General features: G+C 41.2%; 1 protein-coding gene across 1 annotated transcript; it reads left to right on the forward strand.

The window, feature by feature from the left end:
• The first annotated feature begins 3,726 nt into the window (after positions 1-3,726).
• On the forward strand, positions 3,727-6,829 carry LOC147636720 (GDSL esterase/lipase At4g01130-like). The gene is made up of 5 exons (XM_086800954.1): positions 3,727-4,165; positions 4,593-4,784; positions 5,087-5,265; positions 6,006-6,276; positions 6,552-6,829. Exons 1-5 carry the CDS (start codon positions 3,727-3,729, stop codon positions 6,827-6,829), a joined length of 1,359 nt encoding a protein of 452 aa, XP_086657080.1.
• The last annotated feature ends 8,708 nt before the right edge of the window (positions 6,830-15,537 follow it).

Here is a 15,537-nt window from a genome sequence, read left to right on the forward strand (position 1 = left end):
GAAATGCAAAACGCTGCATTTTTTCCAAAATACAGCCTTCAGAAACATGTTTCAATGGTGCCTCAAGAGGGGGCAATGAAGCAACCATATCAAATTTCTGTAAACGCAGCAAACTAGCAAAGTTCAGATGACCAAAACGAGCATGCCATAGTTTTGCATCTGAAACTGCCTTTTCATCAGAAACTGCATTTGCTGAATCTTCCACACACTTGTCATAAGAATTGAGCCTATACAGCCCACGAAACAAGGTGCCAGATACAATAATCGTATCACCAGAAGTCAAATCATGAACAGTACATCTGTCATCCACAAATTTGACTACAAGTCCAAGTCTCGCAAGCGCAGAGACAGACAATAGATTCTTCTTTATCCCTGGCACATACAAAGCATCTAAAAGTGTGAAAGCGCTGCCATTTGCAGCAGTAAGCATAATTTTACCAATGCCCTTCACTGGGTAAGAAGCATTATTGGCACATGTGACAGTATTCCCATTAGGGACAGCCTCAAGAGAAGTGAACATATCACGATGCGAGGTAATGTGCTTTGTAGCACCACTGTCAAAATACCAAACATGAGAGTCAACAGAAACTGCCAAACATGCATCATGTACAGATGGGTCATACTGGCAATACACACTAAACGCCCATTCTGTATCCTGCACAACATTTGCAGAATCTGCATTTGTAGAAGCATCCGCTATTGTGGCTGCCTTTGACTCTTTCTTCTTTGCCTCTTTAGCCTTTAGCTTAGGGCAATTCTTAATGACATGATCATTTGCCTTACAATAGTTGCACCTGATCTTTTTCTTGCCTTTATCAAGAGCCTTCTCAGACTTATTGTTGTTACCTGTGGAAGGAGAAGAAGTTGCAGACCTACTAATAGGAGAAGAAACAGTGGAAGGGGCTGCCTTACCACTTCTTCTCTGTTGCTGGGCAGCAATAAATGCTTGATCAACTGCACGCTGCCTGGCCCTGTTTTGCCTGGACTGCGCTTCTTTCAAGAGCTTGTTGACTAAAGTATCATACTTGACAGCATCAGGTCTGTCCTCAGCAAGAAGTCTCCACGTGGAAGCAAAAGTCTGATATGTCTCAGGTAAAGCATCAAGAATAGTCTGCACAAAAGAATGATCAGGAATAATCTCACCTGTAGAAATCAACTATTCTTTGAGATCTTTAATCTCAGCAAGAAAAACATTCATGTCATCATCTTCCTGCATAATCTTCAATTCCAGCTCTTTACGCAGGTAAGAGATTTTTGCCTCATTACGACCTGCATACAAACCAGCTAGAATATCCCAAGCCTGTTTTGCTGTTTTAGCTGAACGAATATGTGGGGTGATGTTACATTTTATAGAAAGTGCAATCAAGGCATGAGCCTGCACATCTTTACCATCCCAATGAGCTTGTTCAGTGGGTAAAATAGCAGCAACAGTAGAGCTGCTAGAACCTGCAACATCCTCAACAGATCCTACATCCACAGGAGACTACCACTCTATTGATGTACTTCTCTACGTGGAGGATAAACTCATGAGTTAAAAGAAGTCATTGTACTTCTCTATGTGGAGGACGAACTCATTGTCAAATTCTATCACACAAAGTCCTCTTTGGAAACCTCCTTAGAAACTATCCTTGTTGTCACTCGATACCCCTCTTGTCCAAGACCCATCCTTGTCATATCAGATGTTTCTCAAAGTTCTTCTTTTTGAAGAATGCTAAAAATAGCAATATCAAGCTACTACTACCAAACATCAAGGAACCCCTTGCACTAAGCTCTATGTACTTCTTTGTGTGGAGGAGGATCTCATTATCAAGCCCAATCACACAAAGTCCTCCTTTCTAAGCTCCTGAGATCATTGGATGCCTCTCTTGTCTGAGACCCATCCTTGTCATCAAATGTTTCTAATTCTCAAAGTTCTTCTTTTTGAAGAATGCAAATATAGCAGCCTCACAAGCTGCTACTACCAAACAACAAGGAACCCCTTACACCAAGTTTTATGTCAACATCCTTTAAAACTTCATCATTGCCAACCACTTCTTCTAGGAAATAGAACCCAAAATTATAATCCTATGTAGTGAAACGTCCACATTAAGATCCTTTCAATGAAAACCCCCCACCTTAATCTTATGTAATGAAACATCAACATAAATACCCTTTTAGTGGCAACCACCTAACCCAACCTCGTCTACTATGAACGTTCCTAAAGTTTCACAACAATGGGTGAAAGTAGCACTAATCTGCAGTGGTGGTTAATCTAAAGTTTGGATTTCCATCAACGGCAACAAACAAGCAGTCCACAAAGAAGCATCCATCAACCCTTAAGTGCTAGTTAGTGCCAAAGAAACAACTTGATGCTTAATTGTTTGGTATCATGGGTGAGACCACATAATACTGACGACTTAATGTTATTGGTATCATGGGTGAGACCACCTAATACTGACGACTTAATGTTATTGGTTTATCTATTTGGGGCCATGCTAGTGTTATTAGTATTTCAGGATCATTCTATTAAACACTAAGTTAGTGTAGTATTGGTGTATGTGTTTGTACCTTTTTTTGTTGTCATAGCAGGATTGATTGAGTAAATTCTACTTCATTGTTTTAACTGACACGGTTGAAATTTGTGATGAGCAGCGCATGATGAGTGTGATGGCACAGACTAAGGTGCTGCGTTAATGATGGTTTGTATATAGTATGTGAACATCCACCATGGTGTCATACACATACACACAAGAAATTACTAACATATGGGCACTTTGTAGTATTGAAACCTTCAAAGCACCTCTGTGACTAAAAATAAAATTATGATCTATACTTCACTAACATCTTATCATTATTTCAAATCATCCTTACCTTAAGCCAAAGTCTAACTTTTTAATGGATTAAACCTTAACATAAAGCACATGAAGGATTGGTTTTTTGAGATCTAGTGCATGTGCGTATGCTATTATATGTATTAATATCATTCATGATGTATTCACAACCTAGTTTTAAGTTTAACAAATGAACATATTTTTGACTAGATTTAAGTGCTTAAATATTCACAAACAAGAGCATTTCCAAGTCAAATAAGGATTTCAATAAAAAGAGAAACTAAATAAGGGTAAAATCTCAGGAAAAAATGGGCAAATCAACAGAAGGTGTGGTTGGGGCACAAGCTTTGTGCATGCAAGAAATTGGAAGTGAGTGTTTAAAAAGAAAAATCTCATGTGACAAGAATATCATAAAAAACAAACACACATTCTTTTGCTGTGATTAGTAAGGTATGTTAACTTCAATCTCATATAAGAGCATATGCAAAAACAAAACGTTGTGTTTATTTGAGGGCATGCATGAATAAAGCCCTTTATTTGGAGGTATTGACATTTCTATATGGCAATTGCCATTCCTTTGCAGATAAGAGTGGGGAGGATGGATGGGGCTAGTAGTACACCAAGAAGGTGCAACTTGCATGAGCAAGAAAAATTCATTACTCTAGTCTAACATGTAACAACATCAAACCATTCTCTTCTTGAGCCCAATGTTGTGCCTTTGTTGAAGAGAGAACACCCAATATTGTAGAGAGGGACAAGATAGCGAGGATGAAAACAAGAGAAGCACTTGGCTTGGTTTCACGTGATCTCCCTCCGCATAGGCATAGGAGTGAAGGAAGGTTCTGGTGAATGAGTTTGGTGAATATATATATGGGATGGACATTGGTGATGAAAAGTGATGGGCATGATGGTGGCAATGGCAACAAGGAAGAAGGCATTGGAGGATGCTACTACTTACTATGAGGTGGGGAGGGGGGGTCTAAAGATGTTAGCAATAGTGGTAGTTGTAGTGATGATGGTGGTGGGCAATGGTGTAAGGGGGGTGGGGGGGCATGACAAGATGGAGGAGGACGAAAAAACCACCACCGCCACCACCACCACCGCCACCACCGCCACCGCCACCAAAGCAGCAGGAGGAGCCTCTGACATTAGCAATGCTTCTAATTATTCTTCATCATCGACGCATTGTTTCCCCGCCATTTTCAGCTTTGGGGACTCGCTCGCGGACACGGGCAATGCTGAGTCCGCCTTCCCTTCGCGCTTCTCTCTCCCTCAGGCCTTCCCTTACGGCATGTCCTACTTCACTTCCTCCGCCGATCGATACTCCGATGGCCGCCTCTTCATCGACTTTGCAGGTAACCACCACCCCCCACCACCCCCCACAACCACCGCCACCATTAGCTGCAGGAGCAGCTGCCGCTGCTGCAGCACCACCCCCACCACCGCCACTATTAGCTGCTTCAGCAGCTGCAACACGACCCCTACCACCACCACCTTCATAATAAGCAGTTGCTGCAGCGCCACCACCACCACCACCACCTTCATAATCAGCAGTTGCTGCAGCACCACCCCCGCCGCCGCCGCCGCCACCACCTTCATAACCCATAAATTAATCTCACTGCTGTCAATATATACCTCGCCAGTATAGCACGTTTATACAATTTTCTGGATGATGAGCTTAAAATGATTAAAAGATTTGATACAATGCAGAATTTAAAGCCCTGCTTAGTGAAGGATTAACATTGGATTAATATACCTTGCCGTAAATTGAAACTATCGCAGCACAGGCAGCCGGATTGCCATTTCTGAGCCCTTATTTGAGAGGCGTTGGATCAAATTTTGAATCGGGGGTTAACTTCGCAGTAGTGGGTGCCACCGCCTTAAACACTACCTTCATCACTCCATTCCATCTCGGAGTGCAAGTCGATTGGTTCAGAAAATTCAAGCATAGTGTCAATCAAGCTCTTGCTTCAGGTAAATCTAAGTTAATAATCGTAATCCCACATTAATTTTAATGCCAGTTCGTAAGTGCACCCCTCAATCATTAATCAAGAAAAATAATACGGATGATTAGGGTGAATTGAGCTCGTGAAAGCGTAATTTTCAAGCTGCGGGTAATGAAGCGATCGGGGGACTAGGATTAAATTTAAGCTGGGTAGAGTAATCAATCCAGGAAACAGAATTAATGAAAGCCAGCATTTGGGAGGATGAATGGGTGATTAGCAGATTGTGTGTGGATTAGTGCGTAAGTAATTGGATTTATCGTGTGCATGCAGGGGTATCGACGCAGAGGCTTCCCAGTGCTGTTTATTTTGAGGAAGGGTTGTATGTGATTGCAGCGGGTGGGAATGATTTTATCAACACGCTCACTGCCGATCCAAACACCACCCGTAGTCTAGAGAATCTCCGAAACTTGCTGCCCGCCATTGTTAACAGAACTGTTGAGGTGGTGCAGGTGATCTTCCATATCATTGATTCAACTTTTTTTTTAAAAAAGACTTCAAAAAAATAAAAAGCATAGCAAAAAAAAAACCACCAGTAAAATTATTTCTCCCCTTCCCCTTTCAAAACTTTCTATCTTGACCGTGTAGATTTAATAGATGGTCATAAGAAGCACTCAAGAAGCACCACTTAAATTTGCAATTGATTTCATTCTAAAGTGTAGATTGAATGTATGATCACTATTTTATACCTTTTTTCCAAGAGAGATTAACTAGTTTAATAAGGTGCCTAGGTTCAAAGTATATACATAGATATATACTTGTGCATGTGGTGCGTATGCATATGTGTGCACATGCATGTGCGTGTGCGTGTGTGTGTGTGTGATGAGAAAGAGAGAGAGAGAGAGAGAGAGAGAGGGAGAGAGAGAGAGAGAGAGAGAGAGAGAGAGAGAGAGAGAGAGAGAGAATCCTTTGCAAGGAATTCAACTACATTTTATTTTGTTTTTCCTACTTTTAAATGTTATTATAGATGTGTGTGTGTGTGAGAGAGAGAAAGAGAGAGAGAGAGAGAGAGAGAGAGAGAGAGAGAGAGAATCCTTTGCAAGGAAACTGCATTTTATTTTATTTCTCCTACTTTTCAATGTTATTATAGACCATTATGCTACTAAATCTTACAAGTTCTATTACAAAGTTGGGTCAAAAATAAATCCCTAGCAAAGAAACTCTATCACCTTGTTTTTGTCTTTTTCACTAGGATCTCTACACAGAGGGTGCTAGGCGATTCTTCATACAAAATATCCCCCCTACCGGATGTAACCCTGCGACTCTCACCATGTTTGCTGGCTTTTATACTGAGTATGACATGCTCGGTTGTATCAAATCCATCAATGTCCTTGTGCAAACATATGGCTACCTTCTATACAATGCAATTGGGGCCCTAAGGCATTGGCACCCAGATGGTCTCTTCATCTATGCAGACTATTATGGATTGGTCTATAACTTGCTACAAAGGCATTTAGAATTTGGTAATGCACTAGAGCTAAGGTTCCATTATAAAAGGATTCATTTGGTAATGCACTAGAGCTAAGGTTCAATTATATAAGAGGATTCATTTGATAATGCACTAGAGCTAAGGTTTTGTTATATAAGAGGATTCATTGGTCCAACTAAGTAAAATAAGAATGATGTACTAGATGATGATACATATAAGGCCATGAATAACATGATATTTAATGAGAATCAATAAGAATCATTCTATGAATTTGATATAAAATTTATTAAAATGAATGTTTGGCTACAGGCTTCAACCAAACAACCCAAAATTGTTGTGGGATTGGAGGCTACTATAATTTTGACATTCTTATCAGATGTGGACAAAGCGGCATCTTAAATGGGCAATTAGTGGAGGCAAAACCATGCTCCAATCCTTCATCTTACATGTTCTGGGATGGGATACATTTCACAGAGGCAGTCAATCGCATGGTAGCCCAACAATTCTTGCGTGGACTATTCATGGATCCTTCTAATGCTTGGATCAATCTTTGCCAATTTGACATGACCGTTGTTGACCAAGCCTAGGGTTTCTCTTGAAATGTTGTAGATAACTTTATAATTTATAAAGTTCCTCCAAATAAAATAATTATTAGCAAGGAAGCTCACGATATCAAGTGATATTCTTACCTATAGCAATTCTTATAAAAAACATGGCATTTTTGTCAACCCCATTACCCTCGATAGGGCTTTTTTTGGAATTGAAACAAGTAGCTAAAGTGGCCTAAATCAAGCCGCTAAGTTTTGAAATGTGGTAGCTTAAGACCAAAATTAGAAGCATTCCAAACGTCCAAATGATGGACGAAAAGCGCACATGACATCGTGAGACAGTCTCGAATAATTTCACTAAAAAAATTCATGGCGGACCGACATGACCTGGTGTGTGCACAGTGGGCCCTGCTATGACCCCTGCTCGAGTGACGTATGATGCCTACAAATGCCTCACCCAAACACCCAAGAGCTTATTTCTTGACAAATTAGGCATGTCACTTTCATTAACACCACCTCGAAAAATGCCCGCCATGCCCCCTAAGGCACGCCTCCCTACACATACTCCCTACCACCTTCACCTCTCCCGCACCTGTACCCCCCCTCTAGACCCTTCCTGGTGGATTGGTGGTGCACGTACCCCCCCTCTAGACCCTTCTTGGATTGGTGGTGCACGTGCCCCCTCTACCCCCCCATCGCACCCCCCCCCCCTCTTTGCCACCTCTCCCCTACTTCTTTGCCAGCTCTTTCCCCCTACACCCCCTTCTAGGATAAGTGGTGCTTCCTCCCCGATCCACCTAGTGCCCATGCAGCTTACCCAGATTGCGCTCCAAACCGGATGCACTTGTCCCCCATGCTGGCACACTCTCCTTTTACCTAGCGCCCATGTAGCTTACCCAGATGGCACTCCAAACCGGATGCACTTGTCCCCCATGCTGGCACACTCTCCTTGTACAAGCACCCCTCCCTATAAACCCCCTCTCCCCTCCCTCAAGTAACCCCTCACGTAAAGGCTAGGCTTTAGCTATGGGAAATGTCCTATAACTCTTCTTTTCCCCCATGTGAATAGACTTAAAGTCACCCTCTTAGCCTCTCCTAGCCAAGGCTAGTCGTACCCAAGCCTCACTCTCCCTTCCCCTTAAGAGCCCTCTGGCTAAGTACACCCTCTCCAACCCCCCCATATGAAGAGACTTAAAGGTAAGCATAGGGTTTGTTCTCAGTGAAGCTTTAGGATTTCGAACAAACTTTTGTTAGCCCAAAGGATCTCCATTTCTACATTCGTGTGATCCTAGAATCCCCTCTCTCACTTAGTGATCCCTAGCATTTCACACCCACCTAACTGTCTTTCTATTCATTGATAATAAAGGCACTACTATGGCACCGAAATGCCACTGATATGAAGAACCACGCGACATTCAAGGTAAATATGAAGAGGTACACATTCGTGCAAACGAATTCGCTCCTTCCAAAGCTAATCATCACGCAAATGACAACTAGGTTGGCCATATTTAATTCCATTTGGGTCATAAAGTTAAGATTCTTAGCACCCAATTAGGCTTAGAAAGATTACTTCCTTATTGGATAAACATACAACAATTACGACTAGCATCGTAGAAGTATCGACCTCACTTCTAAGTTGAGTAAGTTGCCTAAAAGATTAAGATTAAGACTAGCATCGTAGAAGTATGGGGAATTGCTACTTTTCTCTTCCTAAATGTCCTTCTTAAGTGTCCTAAAGCAAGGCTAGTAAGCGAAACTCTGAGCGAGTAATCTTGCTTTTGGAATTCTTTATGGTTCTCTTTTCATATTGACAAAGATTTCTAGCTTAGAAGATCATTATGTTGCTTTCTATATTGTCATTCAATGAATTGTTGAAAAAGAATACTTTGAAGAGAATGTTTTCCTAGTTTCAATGGATATGTTTGCTAGTTTCATTGCTAATCTGTAGGTACATCTTCTCCCCCCCCCCCCGCCCCTTAGCTAACTTTGCTCTTGCTTGTGTTGTTGAGAAATGTGGTGCCATAGAGCACATGGAAGAGATAGGGAGTGAGTTGAGTAAGCCAAGCAAGAGCAAAGTCCAAAATGAAGCCACATGCGCAAAGAAATATCTCGCAGTGATATACAAGCCCAAGGGTGTACCTCCTCATATAAAAGGGAGCCATTTCAAGCAGTGAAACATGAAGCAAGCTCTTAAGCCGCTATATGAGCACAAGTATCAATCTTATGACCTAATTATGCTTTAAGTCTCCTCTTTAATTAGTTTAGATGTTAATCATCATGTTTATGCTTAGGCATCAGCCACCTTAGATTATCTTAGTCACTAAATTAATATAGAATTAGTAATAATCACCATAGCCATGTATATACACATGATATCCAGGATTTTTAACATGGTATCAGAGCCTTCCCTATCCCCACATCACTAATCTCAACTCATATTAGCTTAATCACTATTTTAATCAACTAATTAGCACTAATTCATAATGTTATCCATTCTTCTCCTTTGTGGCCTAAATTAAAGGGCTTAGCATTGGCTATACTCTCCACCTCTTCTAGTCACACATTGCCTTCACCTAGGCCTTCAACTTCACTAGATGGATTAGATGGATTCACCCTCTTCTACTCAAAAATTGCGCTGCTACATTGACTCGTCTTTTTGATCGTGAATCCATTGTGTACTTAAAATTGGGCTAAACCCTTTTATCCAAGCTTTGGGTATGCGTCAAGCTCCAAGCATATCAAATCTCGAGCCATTTGGCTCAGTGGTTGTGCCGAGAGAAGCAAAAGACTAGAGTTCAAAAATCACCGATTTGCGCTCAATCTTGGACTTGTGAGCTAGTTTTTCCTACTTCATCCCTTGCATCTCATCAAGGCTAAGTGTCCTATGCAAAAATCCCCATCAAATTTTCTTTCCACAAGCTCAATTAAAGGCTCCAAGTTTCAGCCCAGTTAATCACTATGATTAGCACTTAATCACTATCATTAATAATTAATTAGTAAAAATGAGCTTAATTAAAGTCAAAATTGAGCTTAATTAAAGTCAAAATTAGAAAATTAGAGTACTATTCCACTGTGGGAAACCCTCTCTTGCATCAAAATCTATCTCATCCACTTGCATTGCTCAATTTAAATATATTTTCACTATATTTAGTTTATTTTTAGCACATAGTTTGCATTTTAATCACCTGCATCAGCTTGAAATCATCATTGCATGAAAATTCAAAGCACATCACCAATCTTGTGTGGGATTAGACAATGCCAATGAAGCAAAACACAAGCTCATTGGTAAGAACTTCTCAAATGGCAAGCATTTTGCACTTCAAAGCATCATTGGGGAAGGGTTAAATCCTTGGGAAACTCATCATGGGAAAACATATGTGCATAAGCATTAAAAAGCAAATAAAAGGTGCATTAAATACTATACTAAGGATGCTCAAAGCACAAGTTCATGAGATGACCACAACACACAACATGTCATTTATGCTAAATCCATTAACGGCACATAAGGCAATCAAGAACAAAGCATCAAGTGGCATCAAAGACAAAGTCTACACCAAAGGTACAATGAAGAAGACAACACCAAAAGGTGGACATGAAGAAAACAAGGACAAGAAATTAAAGAGCAAAGATGAATTCAAGCAAAGAAACATGAAGCAAGCTCTTAAGCCTCTATATGAGTACATGTCATTTATGCTAAATCCATTAACGGCACATAAGGCAATTAAGAACAAAGCATCAAGTGGCATCAAAGACAAAGTCTACACCAAAGGTACAATGAAGAAGACAACACCAAAAGGTGGACATGAAGAAAACAAGGACAAGAAATTAAAGAGCAAAGATTCAAGCAAAGAAACATGAAGCTTGAAGCTCTTAAGCCTCTATATGAGTACAAGTCTCAATCTTATAACCTAATTGTGCTTAAGTCTCCTACTTAATTAGTTTAGCAGATAATCATCATGTTTATGCTTAAGCATCACCCACTTTAGACTAGTTTAATCACCAAATTAATATAGAATTAGTACTAATCACCATAGCCATGCACATACACATGTTATCCATGGTCTTTAACAATGTGGGCTGAGCAAAGGTAGTAGCAAGGCCAAGTGTCAGCCCAGGATAATTCCCCTATGCCACTGGGAATTGGATTTCCACCCTGCAAGAGTGGACATGTGATTATGGATGCTACCTAGTGGACATGGAGGCAGTAGCAAGGCCAGGTGTCAACCTAGGATAACCCCCCTATGCCACTGGGAATTGGATTTCCACCCCGCAAGAGTGGACATGTGATTATGGATGCTACCTAGTTTTGTGGACCTAGGCTAATGCAATGAATTAGCCCACCTCATGAGACGTCCCCTCTGAGGAGCGAGGGGGTTTGGTACATGCGGTAGTGCTGCCTGAGGGGGTGACAAGCCGGCTTGGCCCTTACTAGAGTTGACGACGAGTAAGTATGGTTCGTGGGGTATGCCTAGGTGGTTGGGGCTAGAATACCGAATTCTAGATCATCACGGTAGTTTGGTTTTGGTTTTGGTTTGAATATGTCTATAAACATGGATATGGAAGCTTGGATTTAGCTGGCTGATCCAATTTCAGGGTCTCTTTTGTGAATATTTTTCTATAAGTATTGTTTTAATGTAAATACTATTTTGTGCACCAAAGGCTATTTTAAGGAACATTGTGGAACTTCTTTTTATGTGTTTCACAGTGCGGTAGGACCTAATTAGATATAACAAAACTTAATTAAGTGAGTAGGTGGAAATTGGGTGGATGGATGCCTTGATAGTGCTATCCTATGGATGGGTGGATGGATGCCTTGATAGTGCTATCCTATGGATGGGTGAACTCGATGACTCGTAAAATGAAAGGGAAAAAGGTGTTGGCTTCTATGGATCAAGTGCGGGACTTGTTCCATCCTTGATCACTCACATTGAGTGTCGTTTGATATGAGGAATAGATTTCTTTTATAATGACTACATTTCACCTGCGAGATATAGTTAGGTCCCTTTGTTTGCTTGTATCCTTATATTTCTAAGAGATCAAGTTGTATTTCCAAGAGATCGAGGTGTCATCAAAATTGGAGACCGTGGGACTTAGCCGCCTATCAAAAGGATCCCCTTGGCTCACCTAGGGTAGGGACCTTACATGTGGTATCAAAGCAAAAATTTACACCCTAGGGAGGATAATGTTGTAGCATGCTCTTAGTCCATAAATCCTTCCTAGGTGCAACCTCTATGACAAATAACCCTATCCTAGAGAAGGTGAAATATGCCTTGCTTCATGACCTTGATTACCAAAAGTTGGTGAACTTAATTTAAAAGGAAAGAACCCTTTCAAATAAAATCTTTAGAGAACCCTTGGTATAATGGAAAGATTACCTTGAAGAGGATGAAACTTGGGAAGATGAATCTACCCTATTAAAAGATTACCCAAGTTTATGTCGAGACAAGGATATCTCGATTTTTTTAAAAGAAGGGAACGACGTAACATACCCATTAAATATATCACATTAAGCACACTGTGACATATCCATTGCAAATATAGTTTAGGTAGTTCATTATGATCGTATTTAGTTGTTATTTTTCATCCCTAGGAAGTTGCTATTTTGAGGTGATTGCAAATTAAGCACCTTTTACTTAGGAAATGAGAAAACTAAATTCAAAATTAAAGTCTTAAAGCATAACATTACCCCCGGTATGACTTTTTTAGGAATTGAAATGAGTAGCCTCAAGCCGCGAAGTTTTGAAATCTAGTAGTTTCAAACCAAAATTAGAAGCATTATGAATGTCCAAATGATAGATGGAAAGTGCCCACGAGATCGTGAGATGGCCTAAAATTTCACTAAAAAATCCCAGTGTCTTGAGACGGACACTCCTAGGCGTGCGCACGATGGGACCCACCACAAGAGACATATGATGCCTCCCCTAAACACCCGAGAGCTTTCTCACCAAATTATAGACGCATGCATCCATGAGCATGCCGCACACCAAAACGTGAGATCCAGGAGCCGCCCACCAACACCCCGAACAATGTTTGCCATGCCCTCCCGGGGCATGCCTCGCTACACGTACCCTTGCCACCTCCCCCAACACATATACCCTCCCCTCTAGACCCTTCCTGGATAGTTGGTACATGTACCCCCCTTCCCCCCCCTTCCCCCCCCCCCCCCCCCCGTACACCCCCTTCTAGGGACAGGTGGTGCTCCCTCCCTCACGCGCCTAGCACCCATTTAGCTTGCCCAGATGGCACCCCAATTGGATGTACTTGTTCCCTTTGACGTGCCTAGCACCCATTTAGCTTGCCCAGATGGCACCCCCAATTGGATGTACTTGTCCCCTTTGATGGCAGTCTCTCCTTGCGTAAGCACCCCCTCCCTTCACCTATACAAAGCCCACTCCCCTCCCTTAGGTACCCCTCATGTAGAGGTTAGGTTCTAGCTCTAGGACGTCCTACAACTCTTCTTCCCCCCTATGTGAGTAGACTTAAAGTCACCCTCTTAGCCTCTCCCAGCCAAGGCTGGCCGTACCCAACCCTCACTCTACCTTCCCATTGAGAGCCCTTTACCTAAGGACACCCTCTCCAAAAGCCCCCCCTCCCCATATGAAGAGACTTAAAGGTGAGCATAGGGTTTGTTCTTAGTGAAGCTTATTATTTCAAACAAGCTTTTGGTAGCCCAAATGATCTCTGTTTCGAACAAGCTTTAGGATTTTGAACAAGCTTTTGGTAGCCCAAACGATCTCTGTTTCCAAATTTGTTTAGTTCTCTAGAATCCCCTCTCTCGCCTCTCTCGCCTCTAAGTGATCCCTAGCATTTCACACCCACCTCAATCTCTTTCTATTCACCAATAATAAAGGCACTACTATGGCACCAAAATGCTAAATTTATTTAACCTACTAGAATCCCCTCTCCCACCTACTAGTGATCCCTAGCATTTCACACCTACTAGTGATCCCTAGCATTTCACACCCACCTCACTCTCTTTCTATTCACAGATAATAAAGGCACTGCTATGGTACCGAAATGCCACTGAAATGAAGAACCGTGCGACATTCAAGGTGGAAATGAGGAGGTACACATCTATGCAAACGACTTCGCTCCTTTTGAAGTGAATCATAACATAAACGACAACCATGTTGGTTATATTTCACCCCTTTGGGTCATAAAATTAAGATTCTTAGCACCCAATTAGGCTTGACGAGATTACTTCCTTATTGGATAAACATACAATGATTATGACTAGCATCATAGAAGTATCGCACCTCACTTCTAAGTTAAGTAGCCTAAAAGACTAAGATTATGACTAGCATCATAGAAGTATCGCACCTCACTTCTAAGTTAAGTAGCCTAAAAGACATATTCCAATATGGGGAATTGATACTTTTCTCCTCCTAGATGCCTTTAAGTGTCTTGAAGCGAGTCTAGTAAGCAAAACTGTAAGCGAGTTACCTTGCCTCTGGAATTCTTTATGGTTCTCTTTTCATATTGACAAGGACCATTAGCTAAGAAGATCATTATGTTGCTTTCTATATTATCATTAATGAATTGTTGAAAAAGAATGCTTTGAAGATAATTTTTTCTTGGTTTTAATGGTTATATTTGCTGGTTTCATTGCTAATCTGCTTTGAAGAGAATGTTTGTTGGTTTCATTTTGCTAATCTGTAAGTACATCTTCTCCCCCTCTTAGCTAACTTTGCTCTTGCTTATGTGTGTTGAGGGGAGGCAGTAGCAAGGCCGGGAGTTAGCCCAAGGCAATCCCCTCTTGTGCCACTAGGAATTGGATTTTTGCCTTGCAGGTGACATGTGATTATGGATGCTACATAGTTCTACGGCCCCAGGCTAATGCGGTGAATTAGCCCACCTCATAAGTAGACATCCCCTTTGAGAAGCAAGAGGGTTTGGTATAAGAGGCAGCACGCCTGAGGGGGAAATAGATTGACTTGGCCCTCACTAACTAGCCAATAGCGAGGGAGTATTGTTTATGGGGTATGCCAAGTGGTTGAGGTTGGAAGACCAAATTCTAGGTCATTGGGGTTTGGTTTTGGTTTAAATATGTCTATAGACATGGATGTGGAAGCTTGGATTTGGGTGCTGACACACTTTAGGGTCTCTTTTGTGAATATTTTTGTGTAAGTATTGTTTTAATGTAAATATTGTTTTGTGCACCAAAGGTTGTTTTAAGGAACATTGTGGAACTGCTTTTTATGTGTTTCACAGTGTGGTAGGACCTAATTACATAACAAAAATGAATTGGGTGAGTGGGTAGAAAGTGGGTGGATGGATGACATAACAGCACTATCCTATGGATAGGTGGACCCAATGAGTCGGGTAACTTTCCAATATATTCATTTATTATAATGTGTAGTAAAAATAAGGCCCAAAACAAGTTTCATTTTAAGGGAGCCATCGGGTTGTGCCTTGTAAAATAAAAAGGGAAAAAGGTGTTCAATTCTATGAACCAAGTATAGGACTTGTTCCATCGTCAATCACGTGCATTGAGTGCCATTTGATATGAGGAATAGATTCCTTTTAGAATGACTACGTTTCTCCTACAAGATAGAGTTAGGTCTCTCCATTTGCTTGTATCCTTGTATTTTCGAGAGATCAAGGTGTCGTTAATGGAGACCATGAGACTGAGCTGCCTATCAAAAGGATCCCCTTGGCCCAGCTAGGGCAGGGACCATACACTTGGAATTTTCATAATATAAAAAGACCAAACTTACTAGAATACAAAATGAACCAAAATGAATAAA

The sequence above is a fragment of the Cibotium barometz genome, chromosome 7, assembly GCF_041138505.1.
Source record: "Cibotium barometz isolate CiBa-2024 chromosome 7, ASM4113850v1, whole genome shotgun sequence".
Classification (NCBI taxonomy): Eukaryota; Viridiplantae; Streptophyta; class Polypodiopsida; order Cyatheales; family Cibotiaceae; genus Cibotium; species Cibotium barometz.